Source organism: Scomber japonicus, chromosome 19 (assembly GCF_027409825.1).
Source record: "Scomber japonicus isolate fScoJap1 chromosome 19, fScoJap1.pri, whole genome shotgun sequence".
Taxonomy (NCBI): Eukaryota; Metazoa; Chordata; class Actinopteri; order Scombriformes; family Scombridae; genus Scomber; species Scomber japonicus.
The window spans coordinates 1,513,306-1,524,558 of record NC_070596.1 but is presented as its reverse complement, the minus strand read 5'-3'; the positions used below and the strand labels follow the sequence as shown (position 1 = coordinate 1,524,558).

Sequence of the window (11,253 nt, the reverse complement as noted above, 5' to 3'; positions counted from 1 at the left end):
TTAAAATTTGAATTTAAGTCGAGTTGATTGTAAAATACTGAATATGTGATTTATTAAGATATCAATGATATCTTTAACAGCAGCCAGTTCCCTCATTATGCCATGCATGACTGTATGGAACAAAACACTCACTTCAGTTTATAAATCCTCATTCTTACATGAGGGTAATATGAAGTTACATGTAATTTCATTTTTCATTAAAGTAGTAAACATACAAAACAAAAACTACCGGTCCTATTTGAAACAAATAACAGATGCATATATTAAAGCGTGAGATCTTTGTAAATTTGAAGAGGAATGTAAGAAACTCATCACTTTCTGGGACATGACAATAAAGGAATGTTAACACATTCAAAGTGTGTGAAATAATGCTAATAATAATTGACAATAAAGTTTCACAAAAACTCCCCACAGCAGCTGTAAGTGATTGTGTGTGTTAACAGATGTAGCTGGTGCTGAGGGTTAAACTACATGTTGGATTCACTGTGAGCACGTTTGTCATTTTCAAAATCGCTATCCTGTGAGATGAGCTTGTAAGGTTTCTTCCTCTCCTTCTCCTCCAGCACAGAGTTTCCCATCTCCACGTCTTTGCTGCGGAGCTCGTGTCGAGACAGGAACTCCACGATCCCGGCTCCGATTGAATCCCCCAAAACATTGGCCGTGGTGCGCAGACGGTCCCTTTACCCAAAGATAGAGACCATTTTAGAGGGCAAAACACACATGTACTGTAATCTCATCTATATGTAAGGCAAACTCCACGATGATAGCTAACTTTGATAGCATTATAAAGTTAAGTGGTTTGGGGGCAGCAGAAACAAACTGTGAATATATCAACATATCATCAGCATATTATCACAATTTAAGTTGAATGTAAGTCCAGTGTTCACTCTCCTCTAGCTCTGCATTGTTCTCCACCAACTCCTGAGGGAAATATCTGTCTCTTTATTTTTTTTTAGGTTATTTTTTGGCTTTTGCCCTGATTGAACAGTCCATACAGGAAGAGACAGGAAACACAGGGAGAGAGAGGGATATTACCAGAGGTCTAATAGTGAGCCGACATTCTGTCATCACCCACAGCTGTTCCACCTTCTGTTATTCGATGCACTCGATCTTTGAACAATTATTTCATTGGTCTTTCTGAAAAAACTAAACATATTACTGGGGTTTACCCATATTCTAAGATCATATGTGTTTCTGTTATGGGGCTAACTGTAGTGGAAGCTGAAACCTTATTAATCTTAGCAAAGTCAAAGCAGTACTTCAACATTTTGGGAAATATTCTTTTTAGTTTAAAAGATGGACACCACTCTCATGCCTATACATTAAATATGATGCTACTGCAGGTAGCCGATTAGCTTAGCTTAGCATAAAGATTGGAAGCAAGAGGAAACAAGCTAGCCAGGTTCTGTTAAAAGGTAAAAGAAAAACACTGAATCTGAACAAAAAACAAAGTAAAACAACAAGTAACGTCCAGGACTTGTCAATGTGTCAATGCATGACTTTTTGCAATGAGTCTGTGTCCAGACTTTATAAAATTGAAATTGAAAAATTGATTTTGTGTTGTAAAATGGGCTTAATTAGTAGCCTAATGTTGTTTTCTGACACCTCAGCTTCCCTCAGCTATAGAGCATACAGATTTTTATTTGCTTTATGCTGTACTTTATTCTCTTCAGTGTAAGAAGTGCCTTTCTTCACAGGCTTTGGCAGACATTCATATTTGGTCCATCCTAGTTAAAGGAGAGAAGGGTTTCTTCTTATTACCCCAGTTAGCTGAGTAATTTCTGGGAAGGGTATTCTAATTGAAATGATTAATTTGGGAAACCTAATTATGTTTCTATGTTAAAACTCATTGCAGAAAATATTCAATACAAAAGGGAAGATGTAGAACAAGACCCATGGGAGAGAGGAGAAGTGTGTCACTAGGTGGTAGTAGATAAGAAGCTGCTTTTGACCTTTAAAATGACAAAGATGATTGATGCAGAGATGTGAGGTACAGTCAGAGCACTTTACAGAACATACACCATCATACACTTGTGTTTGATGGACATTATACTGAAATATTGTTTACAGGTTCATGACACAAGAAGCTACTCACAGAAACCAATCAACTGCAATGATGAGTGTGATGTCATCAGTAGGAAGTCCAACAGAGGTCAGTACAATCACCATGGTGACCAGTCCTGCCTGAGGGATGCCAGCAGCTCCAATACTAGCTGCAGTTGCTGTAATACTTGATTGAGGAAAAACATGGAGACAAATGAAACAATGGCTTCCCCTTGATAAACCCCGACTGTTAATCTCCTCTTTTGTTGAGTCCTACCTGATGGTAATGATCTGACCGAAGTTCATCTCCATGTTATTGACCTGGGCAATGAAGATGGCTGCCAGTGCTTCATACAGAGCTGTTCCGTCCATGTTGATGGTGGCACCCACAGGCAGCACAAAACGAGTGATTCGCTTATCAATTTTGTTGTTCTCCTCCAGGCATTTAAAAGTGACAGGGAGGGTGGCTGAGCTGGGAGATGAAAGAATAGAAGCAGGTTAAAAAACAGTGTGAAGAAAGGGTTAGGATCCTTGAGGTCTTCTGTGTTTCAATCCTTATAAAACCTTTTTTTAAAGATATTTTAAATTCTGCATTATTTACATCGATATTTCTAGCATGGTGCTGCATTTCTTAGAGCATTGCTCTGACTAACTCTTGATCATTGAAACAGTGGGTGCATGTGTTTCCTACAAACAAAAACCCTTCTTAAAAACATTGCTTTACAACGCTACTAGTGGTCAACACAGGGTACCTATAAGGTCAGGGTATGCTGGAAACAAATAAGTTTCTACAAATTTCAGTCTGACCCGATCTAAAGACAAAAGTGTTAACAGTTTAGTGGTTCCAAATGGCCATACTTGAAGGTAGGGCAATAATCAAGCCATTATAGACAGGGTCATAATGCGATAAATCATCAACACTTTCATATCATCTCTCCTGAAAAGTATTCATAGTGTTGCACTCATACACACAAAAAGTGTCCTAAGTAGTTTTGTGAAAAATCAAAAAGGCAGCTTCAGAAATTGTCAGATTCAGTCCCTGATGAAAAAGTATGAGGGGAAGAAGTTTCAGACTCCGATGATCCAGCAGCTAGCTGACAGTTCCCACCTGCCTTCACCTATCTTTGTGCTAAAAACCAGCCTAGATACTCATTTAACTTTGAGTTTCACTGCAAACAAGGTTAGTTCCTAGAATGCTAGCTAGACGATTCAAGCGAATATCTGCAATTCATTTGTGGATCCTTGATGGTAGCGCTCATGACTCACCTGGAGGACGTCCCCAGGGCTGTTACCAGAGCTTGCAGAATCCCAGCAATGAATATAAAGGGGTTCTGCCGAGTGATGACAAAATACAGGGTGGGAAGAATAACAACGCCATGGATCAGTAAGCCAATGATAACCGTGATGGTGTACATGCCCAGCTGGCCACCCATCTGTGTCAGATCATCCATCTCCACAATCTTTCCCGCAATTAGGAACAGGATGCCAATGGGAGCATACCTGAGAGGAGGAGAGGAACAAGTTAAGATAAGTGTGATGGTAACATGTTCATGTAACACCTTCCACTGAAAAGTAAAGTTTTACCACATGATGATGGAAACTAGGCGCATGATAGCTTCATTGAGGCTGTCGAAGAAATCCCTCAAGATCTGGCCCTGCTCCTTCATATTGCCAATTATTAGACCGAAGAACATAGAGAAGACCACCAGCCCGAGGGCGTTGACCCCGTTCACCTGACCCGGCACTGGTATCACTTCTTCCCTGGTGATCTCCATGACCTCCTGGGTGCCATTGGTTGAGTTGAAGAGGGTGTCATTCACTGTCACCGTCACATGGACTGCTCGCTTTCCATATTTGGTTTTGAACTAAAGAATAAAGGAATTTGAGGATCAGGGTAACACCAGTGGAGTTTGATAGAGCTGAAACAGACTACTAATCTCAACTTTCAGAATCAGAATCAATACTTTGAGTTACATTAGTGTTTCATCAATGTCCTGTCTCAACCTTACAAATGGGGACTGGGGAAAAAGTTTCCTGATAGTTTAATTGCTACCTTGACTTTTTGTCTTGTGGCTCCATCAGGTCAAATTTCCCCTTGACCTTTGGTCAATGAAAATGAATCACTCGATTTTTGTAAAGTTTGCTTCAGTTGCTTCAGTGGATGACTCACAATTTTTTGGGTGACACAATTTCCTCAAGCACCATTCTCAGATTAGCTTCCTCTTTGTTCATTAGAGATTGAAAGTGAATGGCTGGAATAATTTGAAAGTTGCTTTGGATATTCATGTGCTCATTTTTACTGAGTTTGGGTTTGGGCCGAAAATAGGCATTAATGATTATACTGCATGTTAATTTGGTCCATGTATTTGAATATTGAAAGTGCAAAACAGTAGCAGTATGTTGATTGTAAATAGTTAGCTAAGTTGTCCTATTCAATATAGGCTAGCTCATGACATTTGTCACAACCATGACATGCAGTCTGTGACTCATGATATTATTGAAGTTGGCTAGCCATCCATTACCTGCCTTTTTTTGGGTTTCAGTGCATTTCTCTCAGGGCCATCGTACAAAGCTCTCAGTTCCAGCTAGCCACTGTTGCTGACCATAGGTAAGTCGTATGCAACCCTCTGTCAGCCAGCATTCACTTTCTTTGCTGTACTCCACAACATCACTCTTCATCAAGAGAATGTGTTAGAGAATGAACTTAACTTAGACATGCCAGGAGCCAAAATGGTCAATATCGTAACACTAAGGAATTGTATAACTGTCAGTATGTTGTTAGTTTTATTGTGGGATGTAATGAACATTACAGGGACTACGTGCTGCTAGCTAAAATGTTTCCTGTTTTAAGAAATAATGGATACAAAGTACTGCAAATATAGTAAATGTTAGTTAAAAAGCTCACCTGCTGTGTGCAGGCTTGGACCAAGTTTGGTGGAAACATATTTCTGAAATGAGAAATGACACAGTGGTGTTAGAGGAATCTCAAACGTTCTAAATATCATTGTTCCACAGTCCCACTAATATTTTACTCTCTGACTTATGTAGGCTACCTGATCAGATCTAAGAAGGCATCAGCAGGACTGACTTGCTGTATTGTCTGCTGCTTTCCAAACTCATCTTTAGTTCCTTTTCCTGGGTGGATGATGAGGACGACTATGATACCGATGAAGACTGCAATAAAGGTGGTGGTCATGTAGTAAATTACGGCTCTCATGCCCATCTTTCCTGAGGCTTTGCTGTCCAAAGCTGCCATTCCTAGTGGACAGACATGGAGGAAACACACAAGACATTGACAAGACAAGTTTTTAACAAACAAGAACACCATATGGTGAAATTATGTGTATTAATGAGTAAGCAGTAGTAATAGGCACTTCTTCAGCTATTACTCATGCTTACATGTGATATTCATTTCCCAGAAGGTTGTCATTACAAAGGTTGCAGACTCTCTGACTTCTGTCCAGGCTTTATATCTTCCAGTGACATTTGGGATTCTGGTGTGACTAGCTCAAAAGTTATAAATAGTCTGTCTGTGATTTAGTTTAGAGATAGTTTTCAGACAGTTTCAAATTTAAATGTTTAAACTCAATGTTATAAACTCAACAGTAGTTTCAACCAGTTGCTGTTGTTATAAGACAAACCACAGTCATCTAGTATCTGCTTTACCTGCATCAGAGATGTACGAGTTAAGTAAATAGTGTTACATTATCCAAATTAGTTCATTGCCTTTATTTTCTAACAGCCTCTGCCGAGAGCCAATAATTCTCTTTTGTACAACACAAATATTCACAATTCACATTTTGGTTGAAGCCTAAACATATATGACAGTTAATAGATGTATATAACATCTTCAAACCAAATGACAAGAAAAGGTTTGAAAGAGCAAAAAAGTGTAAAAAGTGTAGTTGCAGTGACCTCTGTTATATGATTGTACTATACTGCTTTGTAAAGGGAGAAGAAAGAGCATGCAGTAAGAACTAGATGCTGCACAAGCATAATTTTCCACCTGATCGCAGAGACTGTGTTAAAAAATGACCAAGTTCCTTTTTGACCTCGTAGAAGGTCTCAGGAGGTTGGTCTGGGTAATACACATCAGATCCTCTCCGGTCTTGCTGGCATATGACACAGATATTATAGAGACAGTGCTCTTGCTGGTTGGATTCCCATCTTGAATTTATAAGTTACAAATGCTACATAAGCACCTCCTGATTTGACCAACTGTTAATTTTAATAGCCCTAACAGATTGGTAGACGATGGATCAATTCCCAAAACTCTGCCAAAACTCTGCCAAATGCCCAAATAGAGATGAGGAAGGTCTGAAAGACACATTTTTGGTGTCTATGGTTTCAAAAGTAAAAGTCTTGCTTATTTTCTGTATAGGTGATGGTATGGTCTGAGGATTTGCCCTTCTGGTTGAACAGACAAAGTTGGTTGAATCATGAAAGTTGATGTGGAAGTGAAAATAGTCATTTTAGGATTGTTTGTAAATATACTGTAAAAACTGTAATGGCCAATCTACATAGAAAACCATTAAAGTATTCACTCACCCTCAGGAAACAGATATATACTTCCATTCTATCAAATGTATTAATCCAAAATGACAATGGAGTCACCACAGGACCATCCATGTTTTGTGAAGGGATGCGTCAGCAGCTCCTATCTGACGCTCACATTTTACATTTTATATTGATTCCCAATAAAATATGTATCATGATGGGTCCTCTAAAAGTTTAGTTTAAAATTATAATCCAAAATATGGGTTGCTTGCTCTGTATGGTTTTGTATTCAGTACTCACTGCACATTAACATAGAAATTACTATAGAATAGCATTAGTTCAAGTAGCCTCCATGTCATTTGTTTCCTTTCCCTTTGCCCATTTTAGAGTGTGACCTGTTCAAATTGGTATTTGATTTTTTAAAACATAATGTGAACAGTATCACAAAATATTGAATCTCATACATATATCAGAATTGAGTATTAAAGCTTGTTGGATGAGTGTAGCTGAAACCAGTTCACAGGAGTTGTACCTGTCAGAGCTCCTTTGTCTGTAGAGCTGCAATAATTAATTGATTAATTGATTAGTTTTTTGTCATAAAATTACTCAAAAACTATTTGGATAATTGATTTAATTTTTTGAATAATTAAAAAAAAATAAGATGTCAATTCTCTTTAGTGTGAATATTTTCTGGTTTCTTTCATCATCTATAAAAATGTGACTGAATATCTTTGGGTTGTGGACTGCCGGTTGGGACAAAACAAGACATTTCAGGTTGCTTCTTGGGCTTTGCGAAACAGTGAGTGACTTTTCCTTCATTTTATCGTTAGTAGCACCCAAAATATCCTATCATGTTCATATGACATGAACATAACACACTACTGAAAAGAAATGAAATCAAAACAAAATGAAATTAAAACGATATGAAATCTGGTATCCATTGAATGCATAGTTACATTTCTGACATAATGTATGACATTTTGTACCTGTTATTAAACTGGAGATCAGTAAGGGCAGCACAAGCATCTGAAGCATTCTCATCAACAGCTCTCCAGGGAAAGAGAAGTACTTCACTTCTCGATAGGTCATCTTATGAGGTCGCAACGCAAATCCCAGAATAATACCTGCAAGGAGAAGGACAGTGCAGGTCTGTGCATTATGTGTATGTGTCTCTGTTGAGCTGGCATGACTTTGACTCTGAATAAAGTCTTAGACATTTTTTTCATTTAGCTGGTAGAGGCATACATACACACCTGCAATAACTGCCGCAACTGTGAAGAGCACAAAGGCATTCTTTTTTAGGAAAGCATGGATGTCCTCTTTAGAGATTTCCTCCACTTTCCTCTTGGCCTTCATGGTGCGTATGTGAATGCTTTCCCTGAAACGCTGCATCCTGCTGTAGTAAGCCAAAATATTTCCATTATTGTAGATGGAAGGTGTGAAGACCTACCAGCAGGTTGGTAAATCCAAGTCCAACTCTAGTGGCTGCAGTATTTAACCAGGATGTTAGGTTTTTTAAAGGACAGGTTTAGAGCTTTTACGAGTCTGCCTTTATACATTCCTCATACTGTATTGGAAGGGTTATTGGTTGCTCTAATAGATCTTCTTGTCTTTACTGGCAGTGAAGTGATTCCTTCCTAGAATCACTTCATCTTCGCTCTTTGTATGTTACCCCACACAGCTTCTTTGCTGAGCTGGTGTAGAGACACTTCATGGTAGTCATGGTTTGACTTACTGCTCTGGAAAGTTATCATTTGATTCTGTCTTTGAGCACTGTGCCTTCCCACATGATGTGACAATGCAGTGCTACAGCAAGTTGAGCCAGTTGAGCCAGGGTCAACTTTTTGCGACATTCATGAATGGATGGCATTTGTTGAAGCCATAGAACTGGACAGAACTATCAAAACAACACAGAGGGAAGCCTACAAGGGTCATTGCCACCAAAACTGGATTTTCGTAGTTTGGTATTCATGTTTTCATGAGCAGCAAAGCAAGGGAACTTAACCTGTAATCTGATGACCAGCAGATCCCACAGCAGCAAGGGGGCACTAGTCCTGAATTGTCCATCATTCACTCTCCATTGGAAGGAATGACTTCCGGTTTCCATTAATTGGACAGTGTGTGAAGTTGTGCCCTAAGGGTGACATCTATCTGAATTTGGCCTGTGAGTGACATCGACTGATGTCACATGTAGGACACACATTGTTCACTCACAGATTTGACTGCTGAAGGTTTTCCTGCAGTCTGTCTCTACAACACCATTGGCCATCACAGGTGAATGTGTGACACTCAAACTGAGATCACACCGCATAAACCGAGGATGTTCCTTTTATCTTCCTCCAGAACTCTCATACAGAAGTAGAAAATGGTTTTGTGTCAGGCTCTTCTGGGATGTTAACAAAGAAATATAGATATATAAATCCATAAATACACTAATAGACTGGCTCAGACTTAAATGTGCATGCAGCCCAGCTTACTACCCTGAAGAGTGAATTTTGTACTAAATATACTAGAACTTTTGAAGATATCCACTTGATTTGCCCACTTGAATTTCATGGTGCTGAAATCTCATATTAGCTAGGATAGTGGATTAAGTCCTTCTCTCTTTCATTGGAATCCTGTAGGGAGTGACCTTTTGACAGCTAGTATGGACAGGAGGAATAATCACAGCAGCCAGTAACCCAACCCAACTCAAAGTACATATGGACATGTAAGTATTGTACAAGGATAGACTTGGAAAAAATCTGAATCCAGCCTTTAATATGTGCATAAGTTAGTTGGTTATGAACAGTTTCAAGCCTTCAATCATATATTATGTCATAAATTATAAAATAAAGATTAGAAAGTTGAAGTACTGTTACAAATGCAGTCATACATATCATTCCTGTTTTCATTTGCATTCACTCAAATGACATTAACATATATTTACTCACTTATCTCTATTATAATATTTTTGCTGTTGTTGTGCAGATTTTTTAAGATATTTTTCTTGGAGCTCTCCACTATTCAACTGTATTTTTCAGTGCTGTGAGTACAGTAAACCTCCAATGCACTTCCAATGTGTTGGGTGGAGGCAGATGTTTCAGAGATAGATGTCTTAAACATAAACCAATTAAACCAGACTATCTGTATGTATGTAATTAGATTACGTTTGCTACAGAAAGATGAGTACAACCAGTCAACTAGTTATAGTACAAAGTAAAAAGAGAGGTTGTTCATCACTTACCTCTTTGGACTGGTGTTTCTTCTTCAGTGTTGAGGGGTCGACGTCGGTGGGACCGTGAGGCAGCAGGGAGTGACTGGAAGATGGAGCTCTGAGGTGAAGCACTGAGAGGATGAAGGCAGACAGTGCTCTCCTGCACCTGCTGTAATTGGCAAAGGAGGGAGGGGAGACATCTGAGGAGAGACGGAACAAGGAAGGGAGGGAGACTAGGAGGACAAATTAGAAAATGATCCTCCCATAATAACACTGTTAGCCCTGTGACACAGTTTGAGGTAAAGCCCAGAAGCATGAAAAACTTTGTTGAGAGTTATTAGCAAAATCATCACAGAAAGATGTGGTTGAGGAATGATCTACTATATCTTAAACTAGGTATCTCCCTCTCCTCTCATCCTCTTTTCTGGTCTTTTTCTCATTTTCCATCCCTTTCCTTTGTGTTTTTAAGCACTGTTTCCTTGCGTTGAAAGAGTTAGGATATAGAAGAGTTGTTTCTGGCATAGAAAACAAAAACCAGGTTTAAATGATACACATCATTTCACTCGGGACATGTTATAATTCGAGGTAATCCCGCAGAGTAAATGTCACGCCTCAATTAGCAGAAAAAAGTAGAGCTTGTGCTGTAATAAGTGACCTGACTGTATGGAAAAATATTCCCTGGTGAAGTTGATTATAATTACCCCTCAAATCAGGTCACGTAGCCTTTTACAAACACTATTCCCCAGTCACTGTTGCACTAATGAATGAAATATATCTGTAGATGTTTGTTTTGTGATCCAAATCAGATGACAGTGTAACAACGAAATGTGTTGTTATGTAAGAAACCCAGTGGATTTGAGTATCGCTTACTCATTTTTGGGAATCTTCCATTTAGCTTTCACTCTGCCAGTTGCAGTGAGGTGTCTGTGAGCCGTCATGAATCTGAAGAGTTTATGATGAAAACCACAGACATGCTTTGTGTCCACAGATCCAAGGGGAAAATTTTAATAGGCTTGTCAATAAAAAATAGAAATATGTAAAAATGCAACTTTACCCCTCAATTTTACCTCATTGGTTTAAATTTTACAGCCCACAATGTTGTTTTGGTTCAGTCTCTAGGCTCTCATCAGCTCTCTCAGCTATTTTCAGTTCCGAAATGCTTAGCAGCGGTTAATGACTAGCTAGCTTTTCTTCAACATTTGACAGCCAAAGACCCAGATTCACTCACCCACCAGAAACACAACAACAAATCAATGCTAATATATTTCCGTGTCTGCCAGATGTGTAAATATACCACTGTTCAACAAGTTCTCCATAACAACTTCATAAAGGGTTGTTAATGGTGTGTTTGAAAGGCTGACCTCCTCCAGATGGTCTGTACTATTTCAAAGCCTATATACACAGTTTATAATAACAGTTTGATCTGTAGACACAACGCTGTATGTCAATGTCCACTTCTGACATGTATTATTTACACAGGCATGAATAATAAAATGAATAATGGCTGAATTCAATTT

At 38.8% G+C, this 11,253-nt stretch overlaps 1 protein-coding gene across 1 annotated transcript; it reads right to left on the bottom strand.

The window, feature by feature from the left end:
- Positions 1-239: 239 nt before the first annotated feature.
- Positions 240-7,932, bottom strand: LOC128379788 (excitatory amino acid transporter 1-like). Its single transcript, XM_053339426.1, has 9 exons — positions 7,794-7,932; positions 7,527-7,664; positions 5,097-5,301; positions 4,949-4,991; positions 3,628-3,908; positions 3,310-3,543; positions 2,321-2,515; positions 2,096-2,230; positions 240-678 (listed from the first exon to the last, which is right to left on the bottom strand). Exons 1-9 carry the CDS (start codon positions 7,930-7,932, stop codon positions 468-470), a joined length of 1,581 nt encoding a protein of 526 aa, XP_053195401.1. The 3' UTR covers positions 240-467.
- Between the last annotated feature and the right edge of the window lie 3,321 nt (positions 7,933-11,253).